A 27199-nucleotide genomic window follows, 5' to 3' on the forward strand; every position below is an offset into this window, starting at 1 on the left:
CCTCCTCATCTCTGCTTCCTAATTTAAGATTACAGGTGTGAGCCACCGAGCCCGGCTCTGCCTTGTCTCCTGAGTGCTGGGATTGCAGACTGGAGCCACCACGTTGGAAAAGGGTTTTGAACAAGGTACTTCTGACTCCAGTCTGTACCCTTAGCCATACACATGTGTTTCTTCTAAAGGACAAGGGGGAGCTATTGGAAAACTTTAAGCAGGCGAGGGACATTACTCTTGCCCTTGGAAGGTCATTCTAGCACCACTGTGGATAAGGGATTAAATGGGGCCAGGTGGAGGCAGAGACAGGGAGACTGCTGGAATAATGTGGCCCGAAATAGGAGGGCCTAAATGAGCTGTGGCGGAGGAGCAGACAAAAACAAACACAGCTGCAGAGTGCAGTCGACAGGACTTGGTTTTGGACCGGACCTCATCCTGGATGGAACGGGAGGACGATGTTCCAGTGATTGACTTGGTCTTCGCGGTCTGTAAAAGGCATCACGGACGTAGGGCATACCGGATACTCGGGAGGCTTAAGGAGCAACTTGGTTCTGGACACGGCGAAGGTGGGATTTTTTTACCAAGCGCGCGCGGCGGGAAGGTAGATCCGACTGGGTGCAAAAGCCGAGTGACCCGGCGTCTTGCGAGCAAGATTCCGCGCGCCGGACGCCCAGCCTCCCCGGAAGCGGCGCGCGCAGGCGCAGTGCGCCCCCTGGCGGGCGGCGGGGTGGTGCACAAGGCCCGCCCCCAGCCGCGCGCCACAGCCCTCGCCGCCCGCTGCCGCCGCCGCCGCTTCAGCCCAACATGGCGATGCACAACAAGGCGGCGCCGCCGCAGATCCCGGACACCCGGCGGGAGCTGGCGGAGCTCGTGAAGCGGAAGCAGGAACTGGCGGTGAGGGGTCGGGGCCGGGGCCGAAGCGCCGTCCCCGCTGGGCCTCCGCTGGTTCGTCGCTGCGGGGGCGAGCGCGGCAAGCGGGAGTGCGGCGGCCCGGGCTCCCAGCGCGCTCCGCGGCCCGCCGGCCGCTCGTCCTCCGGGCCTGCCGGTCCACAGCCGAGGCGGAAGGGGTGGGGGAGGGGAGGGGGAGGGGCGCGGGAGGGCGGGCGGCGCTCCGGCTCGCTGTAGGCATAGGGTGGGAAGGAGGCGGCCGTAGGAGGCGGACCCGGGTCGCCTAGTGTGGCCTTTGGAGAATGGGGGAGCGTGTCCGTTTCGGTATGGGCAGTAGATCCGTTGGGTGGCGTGTTCTATGGGCAGGGACGATGTGCTTGCGAACATCTGGAAGGTGACAGGCCCGGGGAGAGGTGGCGGAATCCGGGCGCGTACCCGGGATTGACTGCCTCCCCCCTCTCCCCCGCGTGTGGCATTGCGCACCCGGAGGCCCAGCTCACCTGGAGCTGCCCTTCCAGGTTTCCATGGCAACGGGCGGGGGGGGGCGGGAGGCCTTTCTGAGCCTGCGGGGAGGGGATGGAATTGATGCTGAAAGGCTGCCGGTCCTTCTCTCTTCTGATAGCGAGTGACACTCTTAAGTGAGTGGGAGTGGGCCGCGGCCCACGCTCGGCCTCGACCCTGTATTTCATAGCCAGGTTTCTCTCTGAAATATATGCAAAAATTTGCATGCCTGTGCATTTTTCCGAGGGCTGGCTCCGTATATTACATTCTATTCACAAAGGGGCTCACTGCCCCCAGGAGGTCTAGACCTTTTTAAGCCTGAGCAGTTTGGCCCTTCCCCCATCATCCATCTCTCCACAAAGATGGTTCCGTGTGGATGATCTGGGTTTGCAAGTCTCTAACAGTAAGATTTTAATTTGGTCATGCTTTCATGCTTGGATTTAAAGGCTTTTTTTTTTTTTTGTCTGTTTTTCATCTCAGGAAACACTTGCAAACTTGGAGAGACAGATCTATGCTTTTGAAGGAAGCTATCTGGAAGACACTCAGATGTATGGCAATATTATTCGTGGCTGGGATCGGTATCTGACCAACCAAAAGTGAGTGTCAATACCGATAGTGTTCCTATTGTGCCCTAGTAACATTTGTCTGTAGGACTGTATGTTCCTGGTAGCAACTTTGCAGAGGTAGGAGTAAAGTGGTGGTGTGCAAACAGGTCAGGGTTGAACTTGAACTGTGGCAGTGCTACTGCCACACTGAGTAGCATTGGACTTTCCCATATCTGTATATAGGGAAAGTTGGACCCATGGCATCGTTTTGTGTGAGGTTTACATGATATGCAGTGTGTGACAGTATCTTACACAATTAAATTGTGTTTTCTCCAATTTAATCAGTTGTGAGTTCCACTCTCACAATTGTTGCCATACCCGTGGGCCTACTATACTACTATTTACTTAGAAATACGATTCTGTAAAATTTATGGAAAATTTTCAAATGTATAGAAAAACTTAAAGTACACAGTTGATACTATTCACTTATATTCACCAATTGTTAATATGTATTTCTCTGCCTCTGTTTCTCTGTAATAAGTGTAAACACATATATACATTTGTGATTTTTTTTAAATTTTGAAATAATTGTAGAATCTTAAGTTGCAAAAATAGCACAGAGAGGTCTTGTGTACCCTTCTTGCAGTTTTCCCCAGAGGTTGCATTTTATGTGACTATAGAAGATTATCAAAACCAAGAAATTGACATCAGTACAATATGTATCTGGAGTTCTGTGGCTGTTTAGAATGTGTGGATTCATGTAACTATACAGCAAAGGTGCAGAGCTAGTCCCACCACAGACATCTCCCTAGGCTGCTCCTTGTAATTACATATCCCAACTATTGGGCAGTTAGATGCCGGTATCATGAAACTTTGCCCCTACCTATGCCAGGAGTTACCTCCTGAGAACAAGACCATTGCTCCTATTCAACTGTAGTGACCACACTTAAAAAATGAATGTGACGTCAGTGATATACTCAACCTTAATTCACATTTCCTCAGTGATCCCCAAAATGCTTTGTTTTGATCCAGGATCCAGTCAGCATTCATACATTGAATCTGGCCATTAATGTCTCTTTAAGTCTTAAGATTTGGGAGCGTTTCTCACCCTTTTTGTTGGAGGCTATGGTGGTAGTCATGGCATTGTTTTATAGAATGCTCCAATTTCAGATTTTTTCTTACTGCCTTGTGTGAGCAATCCTTTAAACATTTTTGTCCAAAACAAATGATTTGTATACTTTTTATGATGTGCCTCTTTTTTTTTTTTTTTTTAAAGTGGGATTGGGGTTTGAACTCAGAGCTTTGCACTTGTAAAGCAGGTGCTCTAACACTTGAGCCACACCTCTAGTCCATTTTGGTCTGGTTATTTTGGAGATGGGCTCTTGCAAACTATTTGGCTGAGTTGGCCTGAAACCACAACTCCTGATCTCAGCTCCCTAAATAGCTAGGATCATAGGCATGAGCCAACAATACACCAAGCTTGCTGTGCCTTTGCTTTATCGGAGGCACACAATGCCAGATTGTCCTGCTTTTGGTGGTGCTGATTAATCATATATCTGTGCTATAAAAATTCAGTAGGTTTTTCTTTTTAGTTTTTGGAGATAGGGTCTTACTATGTAGTCCAGGTTGGCCTTGAAGTCACAGTCGTCCTGCCTTAGCCTCCGAAGTGCTGGCCTTACAGGCATGCACCATCACATCCAGCTCTTGTCATAGTCACTTTTAATACTAAGCATTAAAATAAATTCATATTAAGATGGGGTGAGGTGGGCTGGTGGAGTGGCTCAAGTCATAGAGCTCCTGCCTAACGAGTATGAGGCCCTGAGTTCAAATTCTAGGACCACTGCGGGGGGGAACGACAAAAAGATGAGGTGAGGAGGGGAGCTAGGTGTTTGTATGTGTGTGGGGGGCAGTGTTGGCTGCCACACCTGGGGCAGTGCTGTGTTGTGTTACATTGTCAGGCAAGACATGCCTCTCATGTCCCCCAGGCTCCTGAGCTCCTTAAAAAGAAAATAAATAAATAAAATGAAAATGTTTGTGAAGCAACTAAAACAGTGTCACCTTTGACAGTGGAGCATATACCATCCTTTGGGAAATACTGCATGTATATAGGCATTTGACATAGAGGTTGTTAGGGTATGTGGACATGAATCAGTTCCTGCATGGAGCTCGGTTAAAAAGGAGTGAGTTCCTTTCATCTGCCCCAGCATTGCCAGCTTGAGCCATAGACATGGCTTGGTGCTTATAATTAATTTCTTCTGTGTGTTTTAGAAACTCCAATAGCAAAAACGATCGGAGGAACCGGAAGTTTAAGGAAGCAGAGCGGCTGTTCAGTAAATCTTCAGTTACTTCGGCAGCTGTAAGTTGGGGGCATCCTCCTGTGGCCCTTTGTTGAGGAATGTGCATTTCCTCTTCCCCTGCCTGCCCACAGGAGAGTACTCTCCTGAGGCCTGTGGTCGCTTTTCTAGTAACCGGTGGCTTTTCTTTTAGGCAGTAAGTGCATTGGCAGGCGTTCAGGACCAGCTCATTGAGAAGAGTAAGTTTCTGTTTTTATTTCTCTTATCAGTTTATTCTTAACCTTTCACACTCCCTAAGTTTAACTCCAGTCCATCCAGCTGTGTGCCTGAGGACTTCGTCTCTTATGCTGTTCCCTCTTTCTAGAAGTTGGATGGCCCTTTGGCATCCTAATCACTCCATTCTTTTGTGGAAGAAACTCTCATGCCCTTACTGCCTCTTCTGTCCCATGAAATTTGGCTCTAGCTGCTGAAAGACACAAAGTCATGTCTCTGCTCCTGATAAGTCTTTTAAATTCTTTGGGATTTTTTTTTTTAATAAACTTTTAAGCTAGACTCACACCTGTAATCCTAGCTACTCAGGAGGCAGAAATCAGGAGGATCACAGTTCAAAGCCAGCCCAAGCAAATAGTTGGCAAGCCCCTATCTCACAAACACCCATCGCAGAAAAGGGCTGGTGGCTCAAGGTGTAGGCTTTGAGTTCAAACCCCAGCACCACAAAAAAAAAAAGAATAAATATTTGGGAAGCTGGAGGTGTGGCTTAAGTGGAAGATTGCCAGCCTAGCAAGTATAAAGGCCCTGAGTTCAAACCCCAGTACCACTAAAAAAAAAAAAAAGAAAAAAAAAATTAAATAAATAAACTTTTATAGAGAATTTTGAACACATCTAATAAATCTCCAGTACCCAACTTAATTCTTAGGAAAATTTTTGGTTTTTTTTTTTTTTTTTAAAGACAGGGTCTCATTATGTAGCCCCGAGCTGGCCTTGAACTCACAATCCTCCTGCCTTGTCCTTCCAAGTACTAGAAATATTGGAGTGTGCCACCACACTTGGTTCATAGGAAATTCTTGTTTTTATTTTGGTGGTATTGGGGTTTGTATTGAGGGCTTTGCACTTTCAAAGCAGGTACTCTACCCACTCGAGCCACACCTCCAGTCCATTTTGCTCTAGCTATTTTTGAAGAATGGGTCTTGAGAACTATTTGCCTGGGCTGGCAAATAGATCCTCCCGATCTCATCCTCCCAAGTAGCCAGGGTTTACAGGTGTGACCCACCAGTTCCTTCCTCTTAGGAAATTCTCATTCTTAGTATGTACCTGTGTGTTCCTATGTATAAGATGGAAAGTAAATACCATTTTCGTTGCAAACAGTTCATATCGTACATAAGTCAGCAATGGGAGGTAGGTCTGCACATTTGTCTGCAGAGTCAGACTGTACAGCTCCATGGGTGTTCTCTCTGTGCATTGGATCACTCACAAAAGTTACCTTGTGTACTTCTTTCAGCTGATGTATCCTGTTATGGAATCTAGATCTTTCATTTGCATTGAAACAGTGGTTTGAGGAAAAGGGACTTTGGGAGCTTGGGAATTAGAACCACTCAGTGATTGACTTCAATTAGTATCTTCTGTGTACAGAATTCTAAACTTGTTGTTCTGTCTCTAACCCCTTTCCTGAGCTTTAGTCTTGCCTTCCCAAAATTTAGGTGTTCTCACTCAGATATTCAAATTCAAACATTTTGTCTAAATAGAACTATTTCCTTCAGAAGTTTTCTGCCCAAAGCTCTGTGTGGTGGTGCACACCTGTACTCCCAGCACTTGGGAGGCTAAGGAAAGAGGATTGCAAGTTCTAGGGCCAGCCAAACTGTCTCAAAACAAAACAAAAAACAAAACAGAAACAGCTGGGTGCTGGTGGCTCACACCAGTAATCCTAGCTACTCAGGAGGCAGAGATAGGATTGTGGTTCAAAGCCAGGCCAGGCAAAAAATCCCTTCACAAAAAAGGACTGATGGAGTGGCTCAAGGTGTAGGCCCTAAGTTCAAATCCCAGTACCACAAAATAAATAAATAACCAACACAAAACGTGGCTTGCAGAGTGGCTCAAGTGATAGAGTGCCTCCTTAACAAGTGTGAGGCCCTGAGTTCAAACACTAGTACTGCCAAAAACAAAAAACCCAAAAAACTCAAAGTTTCTGCTGAATTATTTTGTTCCAGTTCTTCTGTTCTCCCTGTCAGAACTCTGTAGGCATCTTTGACTCCTTTCTGCCTACCTCATCTATTGTACCAAGTCCTTCTGATTTTTTTCTTTACTATTATTCTCAACTAAATCTTAAGCCTGGTTAAGGAACATCCTGGGCCTCACTCATTGAGTGGAAATGGAGTGCTGTCTGACTTTTCAGCTTTCATGAGAGCCTGTAATCCTGCCCCAGTTTACCTAATAATTTAGGAAGTGGCTTTGTACCTATTTACCCACACAGAATAGCTACACCCAGGCATTTTTCAGGAAGACTTTCTTTTTTGTTTTTTTGGCAATGCTTGTGTTTGAACTCTCAGGGCTTTGTGCTTGCTAGGCAGGTGCTCTACTGCTTGTGCCATACCTCCATCCCAGGAAAAGACTTACTGCATTCAGAGGTGCTGTTTATTATTATTGTTCCTTAAGGAACTTAAGGAATAGTTTTCCCTGAACAAATTTTTTTTTTTTTTTTTTTTTGCAGTAATGGGTATTGAAAAAGCCTGTACTTGCTGGGCAAGAGCTCTACACTTGAGTTATGCCTCCAATTCTCTTGCTTTTAGTTTGTTTTTCAGATAGGGTCTTGTGTTTTTTTGCCTGGAACCTAGATCCTCCAGTCTCTGCCTCCCAGATTGCTGAGATTGCAGGTGTGTACCACCATGCTCAGCCTTAAAACAACTAGGTTTTTTTTAACTGAAAATCTTATTTTATTGTTTACCTCTTTATGTGGTTGCTAAAATACTTAAAGCCAAATTTGTGGTTCTCCCTCAGTGAGCAAATAGAAATTTGTGGCATGCATTTTGGAAATAAATCTTAGTACTGCATCCAGCTTACTTTGCTATTTCTCATTGCTTTACTCTTCACATTTTAAATTTATTTTCATTACATTTCATTATATGACACTTGATTAACTGCCTTGAATTCTTTTTGGAATAAAGCAGGATATGTCTATATTGTGCTATTACCTAAGTATTGGTACTCATTATTCAGATGGTCAGAGTACCTTTATAGTAATTCTTTTGCACTCTTTGTTCAACTTTTACTCTAATTGATGTAGCAAAGGAGAATATTTGTAAACATGTCCCTGTTTTGGTGAATCATGAATATTATTTAAAAAGAATGTTATAATTAAACGATGGAATTCAAAATTTATATCAGCCTGTGAGGTGGCATTTGCCTATGGTCAATTCTCAGGAGGTTGAGGCACAAGGATTACTTGACTCCAGAAGTTTGTTTTTTGGCAGTACTGGGGCTTGAACTCGGGACCTACACCTTGAGTCACTCTGCCATCTAATTTTTGTGATGGGCTTTTTCGAGGTAGGGTCTTGAGAACTATTTGCTTGGGCTGGCTTCGAATGGTGATCTTCCTGATCTCTGCCTCCTGAGTAGCTAGGATTACAGGTGTGAGCCCCCTGCACCCGACTGAGTCAGGAATTTGAGACCAGCCTGAGACATACAGCAAGACCTGTTGCAGCAGATGTTTTCTCACAATGGGAATCTCTGAGAGAGAAACTGTTTCTGTTTTCTTCTTCCTGGATGTGAAGAGTCAGGCCAGTCCTACTCAGTGCCTTATTCCCACATGAACTCAGAGGGTCCGTGTCCTAAGGAGCATGCAGACAAACCAGACAGCCAAATAGATAATTTCAGGACTGAGAATGTAGCTTAGTGGTAGAGGGCTTGTAGTTCTGGAGATGAGAGCTTAGCATGGTTGGGTCCTGGTGAGGGCCCTCTTCTGGATTACAGACTGCAGACTTCTCAGCTTGCTCTCACACGGTGGGCCATTCCCTCCCTCCCTCCTTTCCTTTTCCATACTTGAGTTTGAACTCAGGACCGTGGGCTCTCTAGGCAGGTGCTCCACCTCTTGAGCCACACAATTTTTCAGGTAAGGGGCTTGGGTTATGCCTGGGGCTGGCCTCAGCGCAGTCCTCTTTAAGGCCTCCTGGCTTCCCACGTAGCTAGGACCACACATGTCTATCAGTGTGCTCAGCTTATTGATTGAGATGGGATCACTAACTTTTTACCCAGGCTGACCTTAAAATCCTCTAGCCTCCACCTTGCAACTGTTGGGATTATGGATATGTGCCACTATATGTGGGTCTTCACTGCTGTTTTCAAAAACTTAATTTTCATCCTGACTTTCTATAGTTAATTAGAATGTGTGTGAGTATGAATTTCTTTTTATTTATGTATATGGTTTTATGTATCTGGGTTTCATTGGACTTATTTATTTTTGGTGAGACTGGGGTTTGAACTCAGAGCTGCACATTTATAAAGCAGGCGGTCTACTTGAGAGTTTGTTTGGAGGTTCTAGCAGAGGAGCGCAGCTACTCGTATACCCTTGACCAAAGAACGGTCCTCCTCTATCGGGGATGGTTGTCCTCTTCGACCGAGCGTGCAGCTTCGGGAGGGACGCCCATGGAGCGGTGAGGGAGGAAGGGGACACCCGCCTAGCCAGCCAAATCAGCCAAATCAACCCTGGCGATCAATGGGGTGACAGATGTCGCAGCCAGATCGCCCTCACATCCTGCAGGCAGTCTACTTGAGCCACACTGCCGTTCCACTTGCTCTGCTTATTTTGGAGATGGGGTCTTGAGAACTATTTGCCCAGGCTGGCCTTGAACTGTGAGCCTCCTGTCTCAGCCTCCCAAATAGCTAGGATTAAGGCATGAGCCACTGTGCCTAGCTCATTGGACTTCTTTTTTTTTTTTTTTATTTTACTAATTTATTTGCAGTGCTAGAAATCAAACTTACTAGTACTTTATGTATGCTAAGCAAACATGCTACCACTGAGCTACACCTCCAGACTCCTATTTTTAAAAATTTTAATTGACACATAATAGTTGCACATATTTATGTGATATTTCATTACATGTTTACAAAATATCAAATTTGAATAGTGACCATATCCACCCCCTCAAACATTTATTATTTCTTTGTAGTTAGAACATTTAAGGGCTAGTAGAGTGGATCAAGTGGTAGAGCACCTGTCTAGCAAGCGTGAGGCCCTGAGTTCCACCTGCAGAACCACCAAAAGAAAAAAAGGGAATTCAAAAGAATATTTGAAATCCTTCTAGTTATTTTGAATCATATGTTTTATAACACATGAGCAGTTATATACAATATCGTCAACCCTACTGTGCATCTACTTCTATAACTTTGTGCTTGTTGTCCAGCCTTTCCCCAACCCTGCTTACCCCCTCACCTTTCCAAACCTCTGGGTACCCAACATTCTATTTTCTAGTAGGGTTCAATTCCTAGCACTGAAAAAGTAAAGCAAAATAAAATAAAAAACCCAACTTAATGTAGTCCTCCTCATTTGACCTTTAAATTTTTCCCCTTATCTCATGTTCATGCTCAAGGCTCATAGTTTACCATGGCACACTAGTTCCCTTTGCCGTGCTTTGCTATTCCTGAGTAAACTTACTCATCTTTGGAGACTCTCTCTGCTTGTGACCTATGTTAATAACTTCTTTAAGCATAGTAAGCGTTGTTATTTTGTAGTCTGTTTAATTAACAGGCTCTTGCAGAGCCTACTTAAGAGCCTGATTCTGTTGTTTTGTTTTGTTTTTTCTGATGGTTATTATTCATGAAATCTAATTTCCTTGTGTGCAAGGTTGTCTTTGCCTGTGTACTGTTCACTGTATTTAAGAGTACTGTTATCCTTTGGTGTCTGTAGGGGATTCATTCCAGGATCTCTACCCCCATACCCAAATCAACCGATGCTCAAGTACTTTATTTTTATTTATTTATTTATTTATTTTTGATAGTACTGGGGTTTGAACTCAGGGCCTCATGCTTGCTAGGCAGGTACTCTACCCCTTGAGCTGATGGCTCCTGGCACCAAATATTTTATTTTACTTTATTTTTTTATTTTAAAGTTTTACTTATTTTTTTCATTTTTATTAGCATATATTTATTGTATAGGGGAGATTTGCTGTGCCAATTCCCAATAGCCTTACATTGTACATTGGTTAGCTTGCCCCCACCATCTTTCCCTGCAACCCCCTCCCCGCCCTACTTAAAGCAATTGCAAGAGGTTTCATTGTTCTGTTTTATATGTGTATATGAAGCCCATCAACCATATTCCCTTACCTTTATCTCCTCCATTTCACTCTCCCCTTTCCACAAGTATGCCCCCTCCCACTACTTATTTTACAGTCAAAAGTCAGTGTTCAAAGGGGTTTCTCAGTGTATCCCAGCTGTGAGTATACTCTTCTTTGGTTAGTTCCCCTCTGTTACTCTCCCTTACTCTTTACCTCCCACCACCCGCAAGTCAGCAGTTTTCAGTATATATCGTTAAGTCATCTACTGCACAGATACAATGCATTTCAGTATTTTTGACTATCAAGTAACTCCATCTCTGAGCACCCCCTCTCCCATATACTTTATATCATCTCAGATTACTTAATATTTATACTGTCTAGTGCAGTGTCAGTGCTGTGTAAAATAGGTGTTGCACTGTATTGTTCAGAGAATAATGACTAGGTTAACAGTTGTGCATGGTCAGTACAGATACAGGGTTTTTTGAGTATTTTCTATTTATGGTTGTTTGACTTCATGGATGTGGAACTCATGTATGTAGACTGTCTTAGTAAAATGATTTGAGGGTTAATGAAGGTACTGTCTTCCAAAGAAAAGTTAGCTTGCTCCTTTGTGCTAGGTGCTTTGACCTCTAAACCAGGCTCAAGGCTTGACGGTCCCTAGAAGCCCAGGTGATTGAAGAGAGAAGGTCCGTGGGAGCAGTGATCTACTTTGCCTTTCACTGCTTTTCCTGTGTATGGAATCCCTCCAAGGGCTCCGAGTTTCTCTGTTTTCTGTGCCTTTAATCTGGGAATGAAACAAACATTCTTTTCTCCTAGAATTTTGCCTTGTGTATTCTTAGATTTTAAGGATTTTGCAGTTTTGCACCTTAGGCATTTTATTTTCGAGCCATTCCAAAATTTTTTCTCACAAATGCATTGCTTTCTGCTTCCTTTGGCTTCATATGTACCGAACTAGAAAGAGAGTGGATTTGAATGGTCCCCAAAGAGGAATTCTTTGCAGATTTGTGAAGTGTTATATATTTTTGTAAAAAGAATAAAATAAAAAGAAATCAGGCAGATTTTTATCTAGCTTTCTTTAAAGCATCAGCACAGCCTCTACTGTTTGCTTTACTGGGCTTCTCTGAAGCTCTAACCTAACCAATCTCTTCAACATTTACATCATTCCAGGGTAAGTGTTGTTCTGGATATCTTCCCTTCCTCCTTGAAGCCTTTTGTGCTGACCAGAAGCAACTGCTTTTAATAGCTATTCCTTTCTTTTAATAAGTAAACTTCTTGGCTTCTGGGTTTATCAAATTAATCAGAATCTGATGTTCTTTGCTCTAAAAATGAATTGGTTTTTTTTTTTGGCAGTACTGATGTTTGAACTCAGGGCTTCATGCTTGCAAAGCAGGAGCCAGTGGACCTCCAGTCCATTTTGCTCCAGTTATTTTGGAGAAGGGGGGTTCTTGTGGGCTCTTTGCCTGGACTGGCCTTGAACCTTGGTCCTCCTGATCTCAGCCTCCCAAGTAGCCAGGATTATAGGCATGGGCCACTGGCTCCTGACTGAGTTGCTCTTTTTTATGTCAACAAGAAGCAAAACTTCTGTGTCTTTCACAGAGACAATATCATTCTATTTTTTTTTGGTGGTGGTACTGGAGTTTGAACTCAGGGCCTTGCACTTACTAGTCAGGTGCTCAATCACTTGAGCCACTCTGCCAGCCTTTTTCTTTTGTGAGTTGTGTGTATTGGGCATTTTTCAGGATAGGGTCTTGAGAACTATTTGCCCAGGCTGGCTTCAAACTGCAGTCTTCCTGATCTCTGCCTTCTGAGTAGCTAGGATTACTTGGCTCAGAAGTTTTAATATGAACAGTACAGACAAATGTATTTTTTTGTCACATTTACTTTTGTGGTCAAATGTAAGAAACCATAGGCTGTTGCTTTCCCTATGGATTCTAAAAGTTTTAGGGTTTTTTTTTATTTTTTATTTTTGGTGGCACTGGGGTTTGAACTCAGGGCCTCTGGCTTGCTAGGAAAGCACGCTCCCACTTGACACAAAGACTGTTCTCTCCTCCCTTTTTGTTTTGAATCCAGGATCTTGTGCATGCTAGGCAAGCACTCTACCCCTGAGTCACATCCCTAGCTCTGTAATTATATTCTTAAAAACAAATGCTTATAGAGCTTGTAGTATGGCTCAAGTGGTAGAGCACCTGCCTGATAAGGCCCTGAGTTCAAACCCCAGTACCATTAAAAACAATACGTGTGTGTGTGTGTGTGTGTGTGTGTGTGTGTGTGTGTGTGTGTGTGTATGGAGAGGAAAGGAGAGAGGGAGAGAAGAGGGTATGTGTGCTAGGTATGGTGGTACAGCCTGTAATCCCAGCACTCAGCAGGCTGAGGCAGAAATATAATAACTTGGAGACCAGTGTGGACTACCTATTGAGACCCTGTGTAAAAAGAAAAGTTATGTAGTTTATTTAATAATTATATGAATTGTTCTTAAACTTGCTTCTGTTTGATACATCTAGTGATGTTTTTAAATTGGTAATGTATGCCACCTAAAGAATATTTCTGTATTTAAAAAACAAAGCAAAACATTATTGGGCTGGGAATGTTGCTCAGCCTAGCAGGCACAGGCCCTGGGTTTGATATCCAGCATTGCCTCCTTCCTCCAATAAAAAAGAAAAGAAAAATTTTAAGGCTTCTTAAAATAGGACTGGGGATATGATTAAAGTGGTAGAGCTTATTCTGGGTGCTGTGGCTCACGCCTGTAATCTAGCTTCTCAGGAGGCAGAGCTCAGGAGGATTGTGGTTCAAAGCCAGCCCAGGCGAATAGTTGGTGAGACCCTGTCTCAAAAAACTCAATACAAAACAGGGCTGGTGGAGTGGCTCAAGTTGTAGAGTGCCTGCCTTGCAAGCATAAGGCCCCGAATTCAAACTCCAGTACCACCATAACTAACTAACTTCCTTCCCTTCTCTTCTTTCCTTTCTTTCTATGAAATGGTCTCCCCTCCTTGTTGAGGCATCTTTTCCCTCCCCTCCCCTCCCCTCACTCCTTTCTCAGTTTTCTTTTATTTTTGGATACCTGTTCTTTATGGAAAGATGGGCTTCTTACAGGTTTGGGGAAGGAACCAGGGCCAGCTGTGGGCAGTTTTGCCAGACTCATCCTTTATATCCCCTTGGAGACCTGTCTGCCCTTTGCAAGTCACCCTTTTTGTGTAATTATTAATTCCATTAGTGCATTTTATGTTTAAATAACCTCATGCAGAGAGTTTATCCTGGTTGTAAGGTTGGACTTCCCAGCTGTCCTAGAGCTGTTGCCTCTGGTTATACTGTTTCAGATTACATGGTTTTCAGAACCTCTAGTTACTTTGATACTTTATATGTATTTTGTCTGTCTCTTACCATGTTGCTGAAAAATTCTTTGCTGATAATACAAGTTGCCTGAAGAGTACTGAGGAAGCTTTGCGGAACTTGTGTTTTATTCCCTCTAGGGGAGCCAGGAAGTGGGACAGAAAGTGACACCTCTCCAGACTTCCACAATCAGGAAAATGAGCCCAGCCAGGAGGACCCTGAGGATCTGGATGGATCTGTGCAGGGAGTGAAACCTCAGAAGGCTGCTTCTTCTACCTCCTCAGGGAGTCATCACAGCAGCCACAAAAAACGAAAGAATAAAAACCGGCACAGGTCAGTGGCAGAGACCCGGTCACCCAGAGCTCCTGCGGCTATTGCTGTGAGTGGACCCAGCTAGAGTAAAAAATGCTTCTGGATTGCTACAGAGCCTGTCTGCTGCGGGTGGGCAGAATTCTTTGGTCCAAATGAAATGGGCTGGTGTTCTTTCTCTCTATGGTGGGAGTAGGTGGGCAGCAGAACTAACCCCGAAGGAGAATCATGACATCTCCCACTGTTGCTAGCAGAACAAGATTTCCTAAAAACTTGCTTTACTGTGATGAATTTGGAGTCCTTTGAGAAGAGAAAGGTGGGAATAGAAATGGAATCTGTGTAATAGATAGGAATTGAAAAATGACAGTAGAATATATTGGGAAGCTGTCAAGCAGGATAAAGCCTTTTGCTCTTCATCCTGATCCCTGCCTGCTCTTACAAGAACTATTGGCATGCCTTTTTCTTAATGTTTGTTCTGTTTTTTGTAGTTCTCTGCAATATGCTGACTTTAGATAATAGAAAACAATGTGAAGTCTATAAAATATGATAGTGCCTTCCTAGATGTTTGTTCTGTGTGTTTTTTACAGTGTGATGAGATAGGAATGACATCAGTAGACAGAAAGGGCAGGTGTTACCCTGAGGGATTTTTGCATGCATGGGGGAGTGGGGTTATATGATGGTGCTGGGGCTGGTAACTCAGGTAATTGGAAATTATGCAGCTTTTTCAGAGGGTACACTATTTCTAAAGTAAGGAGTTGGGCTGGCAGAGTGGATCAAGTGGTAAGAACACCTGCCTAGTAAGTGCGAGGCCCTGAGTTCAAACTCCAGTACCGCCAAAAAAAAGAGTGAGGAATCTTTGTTCTGGCTTCAGACCTTCTGGGAGAGATGGAATCCAGGTTTCATTGCTTGTCTTTTGTCCTACTTGTCATGGAAGCCTGCATGCTGAGGGATGAAAGGGCATGCTAGGATGAGGTGGGGTTTCCCAGCCTCCAGTTTGCTGTTAATTTCTGTTACTTTAGAAACCTGTGGGGTATTCTTTCACCCACCCAGCATGTTAAAACTGTAAGCTTTATGGATATGGCACCAGGGATAATATAGAAATAAGTCTCCTGGTTTGAACCTGTTTGGTATGGGCTGATTCTTGAATTCTTTTAAGAATATTTTTTGGGGGAGGTATTGGGGTTTGAACTCTGGGCCTCACACTTGCTAGGCAGGTGCTCTACCACTTGAGCCACTCAACCAGCCCCACTCCAACCCTTTTTGCTTTACATTTGAGGTAGGGGCTTGCTTTTTTTTTTTTTTTTTTTTTTTTTTGCCCAGGCTGGCCTGGACCTCAATTGAGCTGGGACCACAGGTGCAGGGTTGAGATGGGGACCTCACTCATTCCAGTCTCCCACCTCCTGTATCACTAGGATTACAGGGATGAGCTACTCTGCCCAACCTTGAAGGGTTTTTCTCATTGGTGATAGTGATGCCTTTTAAACTGTAGGTATAGTAATTTCTCCAAATGAAGGCCTGCACTTAATATTTTTCTGCAAACCAAAAAAATCACCTTACTGATCTCAAAACTGTACTAAGAAATAGAAAAAAAAAGACTGGGGTTTGAACTTGGCTTCATGCTTGCAAAGCAGGCACACTACCTTTGAAGCCACACCCAGGTTCATTTTGCTCTGGTTATTTTGGGGATAGGGTCTCTCAAACTGTTTGCCTGGGCTGATGTTGAACCTCAGTCCTCCCACATATTAATGGCGAAAGCCACTAGCACCTGTATCCTTTTTATTTATTTATTTTCTTTGATACAACTCTTAAGTTATTTGACCATTGTGATGGAGTTTGTGCTAACTTAGCACAAACAGCAGAGAACTGTACTCTTGAAAAATAATAATTTTTTTGTTGTTAGGAATCAAACCTAGGGCTTCATGAGACAGTCCCAGCCCCTTAAAAAAATCTTTTAAAAAATTATCAGGATAATTAAATGTTATGCTCTGTGTTGTTTTTATTTAATTTATACAATTGTAATTTTATTTTTTATTTTATTTTTTTTTTCCTTTTTCTTTTATTATTCATATGTGCATTCAAGGCTTGGTTCATTTCTCCCCCCTGCCCCTACCCCCTCCCTTACCACCCACTCCGCCCCCTCCCTCTCCCCCCACTCAATACCCAGCAGGAACTATTTTGCCCTTATTTCTAATTTTGTTGTAGAGAGAGTATAAGCAATAATAGGAAGGAACAAGGGTTTTTGCTGGTTGAGATAAGGATAGCTATACAGGGAGTTGACTCACATTGATTTCCTGTGCGTGGGTGTTACCTTCTAGGTTAATTCTTTTTGATCTAACCTTTTCTCTAGTACCTGTTCCCCTTTTCCTATTGGCCTCAGTTGCTTTGAGGTATCTGCTTTAGTTTCTCTGCTTTAAGGGCAACAAATGCTAGCTAGTTTTTTAGGTGTCTTACCTATCCTTACCCCTTCCTTGTGTGTTCTCGCTTTTATCATGTGCTCATAGTCCAATCCCTTTGTTGTGTTTGCCCTTGATCTAATGTCCACATATGAGGGAGATATACAATTGTAATTTTATAGGAATGATTCTTTTCCTATTTCAGAGTGTTTAGAGTAGGGAGAAAATTCCTTGAAAATGTCTGGGACTTTGCATTACTGATCAATGTATTCTCTAGATATCTGTGTATTTCAGGTAATACCACATTTTCACTAATAATGTGATCCGCTGTTGACTGATAAAAGGGAATTAGACTTTAAATTTAACTTTCTTTTTGTGGGTTTCTAATAAATTTTAATGGGAACAACACTTCTTCCTTATTGGCCCTACAAACTACCTTATTCCAGAAAATCACTAGCATTTATAAAGATTGTTGTACGAGACTATTGCTTTCACAGGTGGTATTTCCCATCAGAAAGCAGCATCCTAGTTTTTTATCCTTTCCTTCTGTCTTTCCTCAGATTTAGCATGCATGGTTACCTCCCTTGACCTTAGGCACTTGTCTCACAAGGGAAAAGAGTAGCGCTGAGTTGCTTTCCTTCTCAGGAAGCCAGGTTCAGGACCCCTGAGTGGCAGGCATCTCAGTGGGCAGCTAAGATTGTTCAGTGCCCACCATCTTTAGTCAGGAATTGAGTCTGGCCCAAACTCCTTGCCCCTGGCTGACATGTCGGGGTGGGGTTGCAACATGCTGTCTGTACACACTGGTAAGTGGGTACCCAGCACAGTGCTTCTTTCTTCTCCCTGTGCCATAACCCAGATAGTCAGAGGCAACAGTAAGCTATTTCAGCAAATGTTTGAGTATTTATTATGTTCCAGGCACTGTACACTGGTGAAGTAAAATTTATTTTATTAGCATATATTAATTGTACAAAGTGAGGGGTTTCATTGTAACTTTTCCATAATGTATATAATATACTTTGATCCTGTGTACCCTCTCTACTATTCTTATCCTCCCTCCCCCAATAAATATGGTGCTTTAAGCAGAAGGAAATAAACTTTAGTTTATCCTCTTCTGGAATATGAATTTATCAAATAATTTTTTAACATTCATAAATTATTATAGTGTTCTGAGTTCTTTATATTTCAGGTTATATAATTCTTACTATATCAGAACGATAATAATTTAGTCCCAATGTCCTTTTTTTTTTGTCAGTACTGAGATTTGAACTCAGGGCCTTGTGCTTGTCAGTTGGTACTCTACCACTTGAGCCATGCCCCAAGCCCTTTTTGCTTTAGGTATTTTTTTAATATGGTTTCACATTTATGCCTGGGCTGGCCTGGACCTTTAACCTCCTATTTACACTTCTGCCGTCATGCCCAGCTTTTTATTGAATGAGATGGTGTCTTGGGATTTTTTTTGCCCCGACGGGCCACGAACTTCAGTTTTCCTCATTACAGCCTCCTAAGTAGTTAGGATTACAGATAGGAGCTAATGTGCCCAGCTCCCAGTGTCTTCAAAGAAAAACTTGAAATAGTAACTACTTTATAAGTTTTTACTGCTATATCAAACCCAAGTTTTGTGGTTTTTTTTTTTTTTTTGGTGGTATTAGGGTTTGAACTCAGGGCCTTGCACTTGAAGTTTTCTTTTTTTTTCCCCCTCGAGACAGGATCTCACTGTATAGCCCAGGCTGGTCTTGAACTCAAAATTCTTCTGCCTTAGTCTTCCAAGTGCTAGAATTATAGCACTGCCATGCCCTGTATCAAACACATGTTTTGACTAACTAGGTACACTCTTGTTTATTTACTTATTTGCAGTGCTAGGAATTGAACCCAGGTCCTCTACCGGTGAACTTCACCCCTAGTTGGTATAGTCTGTTTTAATTTGTGAACAAGGTCAGATGTCTGAAAGTAAAATGTTTTAAAATTTCTTGTTTGTACACATAATATATACTTTCCCAAATATCATAACTGAAACTATTGCATAAGGGTGTTGAAGTTCACTTTCTTCCAACTTTTGCAAACATTGCCCAGGAGGAAAATGTAGCCATTCGCATATTATCACCTGTCTACAGTCTGGAAGGCTCGAGCCAGCAAGGGGCTGGTGTCAAGCTTTGGGTTAATGTTTGCCTTGGAGCTCTGCCCAGACCCTGTACTGTTAGTAATGTCCATGCAAAATGGTGTCCTCTGTGTGCTCCCCTCAGACCCTCTGGGCCTGGTACTTGTGGATGCCAGCTTTCCTTTGTCTTCACAGGGGCTCTGCAGACTGTGGTTTTCCCTAAGTGTTGCTCTAATAGAACAGAGCAGCACCGAATTTGGAGGCAGAGTAGTGTTTCTCTTCAGTTTCTGGAACAAGACCGCTGAAGTGTCCTCATTGGCCCCTGGGGTTCTAGGATGACTGCTGTGGTGGAGGAGCACCGTGTTCCTGGGAGTGTGTAGAACCTAGAGCTTGAGCAAAAAATTGCAAAATGTTTGCCCTTTTTTCACCGTTTAAAGTACTTTTGTCTTCTGTCTTAGTGAACGTATGTTATGCAGAGTTGTTATATAAGCCTTTCATTATATGACTAAACTTTCCTTTCTGTTTCTTCTAATGCCCTAATTATATTTTTCAGTATAAGTATTTTAAAAGCTCTAACTCTGAGCCTGGCAGCTAATAAAGGGCTCTAGGTGTCTAGTTTTCTAATGAAATAACTTTTCCTTTCTTAGTCTATTTTTCTGCTATGGAATCCATTGAGGGAAGGGAATCTCCTGACCACATATCTTTGGTGCTTTGATATTTGAAACTTTATGGCTTAAGATTTTTAAAGATGATTTTGTTTCCACAAATCTTGCTAAGATGGCTAATCGACTAATGTATCCAATTAGTGTATTAATTTCTATTGCTTTCTTCCTTTCAAATGCTGGCCCTCAGCCCGTCTGGCATGTTTGATTATGACTTTGAGTAAGTTTGATTTGCATTAGTATTTGTGCTGTGTTGTTTAGTGTGTAGACATCAGTATGCCTTTTTGAGACCTTTCTAACCCATAGTTTATCTGTTTAATTGTAGGTATGTATATTAGGTTAGGCTGGGAAGTTTTTTTTAAAAACAGAAAAACGTGATGGAGGTAACATTTTATTTAATAACTTAAGCAAAATTAAGTAAACTTCACTTTTATGCATATTAATTTCTTTTAAAATAGATAACCTTTACTTTTAATTCATATTTAAATTGATTTCCTGGCTTTGCTTTCATAAGGAGATTAATAGCTTAAGATTTTGCTATTTTGCTTTGAAAAGATTTAAAAATTGATGTTTATATAATTTCTTTTGTGTTTCATATCCAGAAATACAAAACCCTAGTCTCTTTCCTGTTGTTAATCACCATATGTCTAGTAATGTTCAGTGATATAGTTACAGAGCTAACACATTAACATAGAGCATGCCTTCTTAATCCAATCTCATTAATATGTAATTTTGGAATAATTTTTTAAATTATATGCCTTTTGTAACTACTTTACATTTCTTTTCAAGTCATCCAAGTTTGCCTTATGGCAAAGTCTCTGCTTGTATTTTCATACATGCTTGATAACATCTGGGTGAACAACTGAGTATGACGTAGTCTAATGCAGAGTGCGGACCTGGTTTAACCAAACAGCCTTTATGATAGCTGTGCCTTATGCAGTAGCTGATTGTTGGACCCTTTTTTTGTAAATTAAAATGCAAAAGTCCTTTATTTTTCCTTTCACAGGATTGATCTGAAGTTAAACAAAAAACCACGAGCTGTAAGTATCAGCCAGACAACTCAGGGAGGCTCTCTTTTTTTTTTTTTTAATTTTTATTTAAAAAAATGTTTTGGCAGTGCTGGGAATTGAACCTAGGGCTTCTTGCATGCTAGGTGAGTGTTTTCCCACTGAGCCACATTCCCAGCCCAGAGGCTGTCACTTCTGAATATGGTTAGAAAAGTATATTGACTTCAGAGTTTGAGTGTTTTAAAGTTCAGTCCAGGGTGTCCATATGGTGTTATTTACTGTTTGTTTGTTTGTTTTTGAAAGAGATCACACACATTTTTATTGAAGAAAAATTCCTGTGATTATATAATAAATATTTGATGCTAGCTCCTGTTTTGTTTTGAACTAGCCAGTTGGTTTAGCAAGAGCAGAATTGACGTCTGAGTTGATGTTCTTTTATGGATGCAGAAGACAGGCCATTTTCAGGTGTGAAATATGGTAAAGCTAGAATCTTCAGCTGCAGAACAGTCCCTAGCACAATTTATGAGATTTTTTTTTTTCCCCTTAGAGTCAAAGCAAAGTTCTGCTGAGAGTAAGTTGGGACTTTTTTTCCTTTCTCTTTAGGACTATTAGAAGACTCACTAGTGCACAAGCTTCCAGGCTGTAGAGCCCCGCTTCCCTCTCCGACCTCACAGAGATAAACGTCCCTCACCTGAGTTCGTGGCCATCCACTTCTGCTCCCAGACCCAGTGCCTGTGACTCTTGAGTAGTTTATTCTACATGTGGTGACAAACAAGTCATTTCTGTAAGATATGGGATCATTTGCTTTGTGTCATTTTTAGTAGCAGAACTGCAGGAAGACCAATACATGATTATAATCCCAGCAAGTTGCTGACTCTGAATTTCTCCATAATGAATGTCTCACCCCAAACTGGCTGGCACCAGCTCCATTTGTGATCCCTATTGAGAAGTGTTCTCTGGTTTTGTTGTGTGCTGAAAGTACAACACAAGTCACATTTCAAATGGAGGCTGTAAATATCTGGCATTCTCTTGTTTTGTTTTGTGCGTTATTATTTTTCTATTGTTTTTACCATCTTACTTTCTTTTGGGACTTTTTGTAATACTTTTGTATAGCTCAGGCCTTCCTGATGACATACCTGATAATCTGTTTCATGTATTTGCCTATATTCTTAACTGAAAATAATGTGGTTTACCATAGCATAATGGGAAACTTGACTCTCTGGGTTTTTGTGCAGGGGGAAGGTAAAGAGTGTTTATTTAATAATTATCTATCGTAAATCTTTCTGGTTTAGAAGCAGTTTCATGTTCAAGGAACAGAAAAACTGAAAACCATGAGTTTAAATCCATCCTTTTAAAATAGATATTTTTATTTTTTGTATAAATAAAATTTCACAGGCCTTAGTTCTCATACTTTAGTTTTAAACCTGAGATTTTTTCCCCCCCACTTTATTTATTCATCCCATGCCTTATGGAAATTTTCTTTCTTTTTCCATCATCTTTTCTCTTTTTGTTGGTATTCACCTAATTAAATATTACTCTAAAAATCTCCAAGGCAATGGAAAGGCTCAAAATTACACCAAAATAACAATTAAAAAAATTAAACCAAAATAAGGTGTTTTTGAGCAGAGTGAAAGGTAGTGTTAGAGCCAGTGTTGCCCAAGGGACAGGGGGTCCGGGGCTGAGGAACTTGACTGATGATTGTTACCTGTCTCTAGTGCAGTGACCTTGGCTGCACATTGTAGTCAAGCCTAACAAAGTGCTAGGATACAGCATCCATATTGAGATTTCCTTTCACAGAGTCCTTAGGGTGCTGACTAGGACCCCAGTTGAGATCCACTGCATTAGGAGACTGGATGATTTGATTTTGAGTCCTGTGCTATGAATTAGTCTAACAAGATTTGACGCCTGGCCTTTCCTTTGACTGGATTTAGTCATGGTAAGAAGAAATTGGCCTCTTGTGATCAGTTGCTGCAGCTGAATATGGATGGCATATTCAGACCAAGTCTGCCTTGTCGGTTGTGCAAAGCTTTCACTCTTGTTCTCACATAAATGTGTTTGGTTTGGTTTGGTTTGGTAGTAGTTGGGTTTGAACTCAGCTAACTTGCTAAGCAGTTGCTCTGTCACTGGAGCCACCTTTTTTGCTTTAGTTATTTTTAGGTAGCACTTCAAGTTTTTTGCCTCAGGCCAGCCTCAAACCAAGGTCTTCCTACCTAGGGTCTCCCACATAGCTGGGATTATAGACATGAGCCACCACATCCTGTCTTCCCTCCCCTTGTTTTGACTAGTTAAATGTCTTTGGTAGCAGATCTCCAGTGTTAGGGTTTCTGAGGAAGTAGTTTCTTATATTTAGATTGTTTCTTTAAAACAAACACAAACCAGCTGAGGCAAGAGGCTCATAAGTTCAAGGTTAGTTTGGGCTACAAAGTGAAACAGGAAAAAGAAACCCCAAAAGCATTCTGTATCCTTCTCAGTTTGTCTCCTTTTCTGGGAAGGAGGATTGCGGTTCCTGTGTATATAGCAGGTATACACAGAGGAAGGTATACAGCAGACTTTAAAACATCTCAGACTCACATGACTTAGCATTTGCTAGAGGTACAATACTACTGCTCTTTAGAAGATGTATTTTTATTTATTCATTTACTTATTCATTCATTCATGCTTGGGAGCAAACCCAGGGCCTTGCTTGTGCTAGGCAAGTGCTCTATCACTGAGCCATACACCCAGCCCTTAAAAGCCTTTCTTTTTTTTGGGCAGTACTGGGTTTGAACTCAGGGCCTTCATGCTTGCTAGATAAGCACTCTATTTGCTTGAGTCAGGCCTCCAGCCCTAAAGGTGTATTATTTAAAATCATGTTGATGTATGTGATTATAAAATCATAGAGACAGATTACTTGCTTTATGCTTACTTTCTCTGTAAGGTTTGATCATTGATTAGAGGGCCTTCCAGTTTTCCTATAAGTTGGCAAGGGATACTGGAAATAGTTAGTCTGAGCAATTGCTCAGTTTCCTACATAGGATGCTTTAGAAAAAGGCACCAAGGTGGGACTGGGGCATGGCTCAAGTGGTAGAGCATCTGCCTAGCTAGCACAAGGCCCTGAGTTCAAACCTCAGTATTGCAAAAAAAAAAAAAAAAAAAAAAAAAAAAGCACAAAGGGTTCCTTACCTACCAGCCTACCATGTACCATGCTTTTGATAACTTGGTTATCAACTAAGTTTGCTTGATTTTAAGGTAAGAACTTTTAAGGTGTTTTTTTTTTTTTTTTTTTTTGGTGACACTGTGGTTTGAACTCAGGACCTCACGCTTGCTAGGCAGGTGCTCTGTCACTTGCTAGCAAGGTAAGAACTTTTATGAAGTTACTGATCAAAAGAACAAATGTGCTTACCCACAGGGACATTAATCTCAGTGGAGGTGGCTCATAGGTGGCTCATCCTCCCACCTCAGCCTGCCAGGGTCCCTGCGGAGGGGCTTTCTTCTGGACTTGCTTTTGGAACAGTACCGTGCTGTACATTGCAGGGATAGAAACCAGGCTGGTTTAAGGAACTAGAGCTGGAGGCAGGGTGTGAAGACAGAGGCCCTAACTGAAAACCAAATTAAAACTCACACGGGTCAGGGGTGTGGCTCAAGTGCTGTAGTGCTCGGCAGGCCTTGACTTCAATCTCTAGTATCTCAAAAAACAAAAACAAAAACACAAACACAAACAAACAAAACCTAGAGCTGTTAATGAAGAAGCTGGCTCTTGTGTTTTTCCTTCTTTCCCTTCTCCTAATCCAGAGGGGCAAAGGGAATGGGAGCACAAGAGTGGCCAGACTCATTTACTTCTGCCATCTGGATACATTTGTTTTTCCATATTTATCCTTTTTGTTTAACATGGGAAGAAGTCATCCTCTGCTCCTTTTGATAGTTATAAGACATTTTTAAAAAAAGAAAAAAGCCCAAGCACTTGTGGTAACTACCATTTTTGTCTTATACAGGGAGGATGTTGTAAAATCTTCATGTCATGGAGGTTTCAAGTGTACTCTTCCCAGGACTGAGGAAGTTCATTTGATTTAAATTCAAAAGTTCTAACCACCATCAGACTTTACAAGGTGAATGTGGAGAGCAGGAGCAACCCACAAAGTAAAAGCGTGGAAGCATTTGAGGTTTAGGGGAGGGACTGCATGGAAGCTTGTGAATTTGGGCATGGCCTGTGTGGGCCGAGAGTGAAGGCTTCAAAGCTGCTGTACTGACCTGGAGAGGCCACAGGTTTCAGGGGCTTCGGAGTACTGTAAGAAATCCATCCATCCTTATATAGGTTAAATAGTTCTCATAATTGAGTTTAGACTGTTGTGTTTTTAGAAGAAAATCCTTTGTTCTGAAAGCATAGGAAGCAGGCATCAGGATATTTCCATATCAATACTTGAATCTTTGGATGCTAGGTGTTGTAAATAAGTTCTGTGTAGAGAGGTGGTTTTTTTTTTTTTTTTTTGAGGTCCTGAGGATTGAATCCAGGGCTTCCTGCTTGTGTACCACTTGAGCTGCACCTCCAGCCCTTTTGTTTTTATGTTGTTTTGAGAGAGGGTCTTTGCTAACTTTGTCCAGGCTGGGGTAAACTCAAGATCCTCCTGCCTCCACCTCCCCAAGTAGCTGGGATTACAGGCATGTACCACCATCCCTGGTTTAGAGAACAGTCTTGACATCTTGACCCATCTGGACATAGAATTAAAGCTAGTGTTAAATAGCCTATGCTTAGCTGTAGTTACGTATGTTGTTTTTTTGAAGCTCTCTTTGACTTAGTTTTTGCTTTTATTCTGACTTTTCTGCCCCTCAACTTTACTCCAAATTACTGAGGCATTATCACACATAAAAATTCCCATCTGAAGCTGAGTCATGCTTTGGCAGGAATGCTTAATGTTCTCATTGACTTCTCCCAGCATGGGGTCATAGTGAGTGCCTGGAGGGTGGTGCACATGAGAAGAAAGGATTGGAATTGCATTCCTGTGTCAGTCTAAACGAGCTGCCCTGTCCACATCTTGTAAGCGCTAAGCTTCATGGTCTGAAACCAAGTTTTCACTGTGGAGTAGGAGTTGTCACCACTTACGTGCCATGCTGGAGTTTTCTGGGCTGTGCTCGCCACAGAAGCCTGAGGGAGGGTGTGCGATGGCTTAGGGTGTGGGAAGGAAAGATTAGCCCTTTCATGTGTTTTCTCTTTTGGACTTAGCCTCACCTTGAATGTGTTGTATAGTATTCAGTTCATTATACATGTAGATAACTTATAAATAAATATTAGGTTGAATCACTAGAAGTTGCTGATATTCAAATCACTTTTATAAAAACAGCAGTTATTATGGTTTAACAACACATACATGTTGGAGGTGTGTGTATTCATGAGTTTTTACTGTTCATGTACAAAAATACACTTTGGAGACCCCTGGCCAATACAGCTTTCCCCGGCTGCACACCTATTCCAGAAGAGAAGAGGGCATTTAAAATGTGTCTTAATTTGAATATATGTGTCTTAGTCTGTTCAGGCTGCTGTAATAAAAACAGCATAGGGCTGGAGGCATGGTTCGAGTGGTAGATTGCCTGCCTAGCAAGTGCAAGTCTCTGAGTTCCAACCCCAGTACCACCAAAAAAAAAAAAAGAAGAAGAAGAAGAAACCAACATGAACTAGATGACTTACAAATAAGACATTTCTAGTAGCTGTGAGACTAGGAAGTTAAGGCCAAGGCCCCAGCAGATCCATTGTCTTGTGAAGTGGATTCTTGGTTCATAGAGGGTGTCTTTGCTGCATCCTGCCAAGGTGGAAGGACCAAGGCACTGATACCACTCAGGAGAACTCTGCCCTCCAAAAGCCTCCCCTCTTACTGCCATCATCCTGGGGGCTAGAGGGTTTGTTATGGTTTTTTTGGTGGTACTGGGGTTTGAACTTTGGGCCTGTCATAGGCAAGCACTCTACCACTTGAGCTGCAGCCCCAGTCCAACCCAGTTAGAGTTTTGACAGGGGAACATAAACATTCAAACCAAAGCAATATGCAAATAGCATAGGTTAAAATGGTACTGAAGTGCATTCAGTGAAAAGCGAGTCCTCCAGTCCCTCAGTCACCAGTTTCTCCCAGAGAGAACCCTGAATGTCTGAATCCCTTCCACGGGAGATTTGCACATGTGTGAACAGTGCACACATGTTATACGTGTCTGTTTGCAAAGATGGTAGCATACTGCACACTGTTCACCCTTTTTTCATCTAGCAAACTAGCTTAGAAAATATTCCAAATACAGAGTTCATTTGTATTGGCTCCTTAATAATCCATTGCATTTGTATACCAGAATTTAACCAGTGCTCTTTTTTTTCTTTTTGAGGTGGTCTCACTATATACCTCTCCCTCTGGTGTTGCTAGTCTTAACTCAAGATCTTCCTGCCTCCACCTCCCACGTGCTGGGATTAAAGGTGTTCATTACCATGCCCCACCCAGTACTCTACTGGTGTTATTTCCTATCTTTTGCTGTTTCAGACTGTCTTACGGAGAATAGCCTTATACACATCATTGTGCAGATAAGTGCCCAAGAGATACACATTCATAGCAGTGGGATTGCTGAATCAAGGGGGTGTGTGCATTTTAGGAAACTTCCAGCTCCAGGTCTCCCTCCAGTGTTGCTTGTTTCCCCCACACTGTTCCCCTCAGCTGCCTTCGGATAGTTCCAAAATAACAGGGTCAAAACAGTGGCATCTCATTGTGATTTTATTAAGTGTGAATAACTGCATTTTTCTCCTTTTCCTTTCTGGACTATTCCTCCAGGTTCCTGAGGTGTTTTTGTTTTTTTGGTGGTGCTAGTTATTGAACCCAGGGTCTTGACCTTGCAGGCAAGAGCTCTACCACTGAGCCACACCCCCAACCCTTGACAGTTACCTCTGGTGTTGCTTTCCATAGTGGAACTATAAGTGCCATT

General features: G+C 42.3%; 1 protein-coding gene across 4 annotated transcripts; it reads left to right on the forward strand.

Annotated features, from left to right (window-relative positions):
* Positions 1-726: 726 nt before the first annotated feature.
* Meaf6 (MYST/Esa1 associated factor 6) lies at positions 727-25556 on the forward strand. Of its 4 annotated transcripts, none has more exons than XR_012449961.1 (8): positions 727-885; positions 1861-1976; positions 4194-4281; positions 4413-4458; positions 13950-14142; positions 19594-19651; positions 20275-20308; positions 20879-25556. XR_012449961.1 is itself a non-coding variant. In XM_020178668.2 (8 exons), exons 1-8 carry the CDS (start codon positions 796-798, stop codon positions 20885-20887), a joined length of 606 nt encoding a protein of 201 aa, XP_020034257.1. In that variant the 5' UTR covers positions 727-795; the 3' UTR covers positions 20888-25556. The 4 variants fall into 4 exon arrangements, 3 of the variants coding, with proteins under 3 accessions (XP_020034257.1, XP_020034259.1, XP_020034260.1); XM_020178668.2 differs by lacking the exon at positions 19594-19651 and adding an exon at positions 19459-19488; XM_020178670.2 differs by lacking the exon at positions 19594-19651.
* The last annotated feature ends 1643 nt before the right edge of the window (positions 25557-27199 follow it).

The sequence above is a fragment of the Castor canadensis genome, chromosome 7, assembly GCF_047511655.1.
Source record: "Castor canadensis chromosome 7, mCasCan1.hap1v2, whole genome shotgun sequence".
NCBI classification, from domain to species: Eukaryota; Metazoa; Chordata; class Mammalia; order Rodentia; family Castoridae; genus Castor; species Castor canadensis.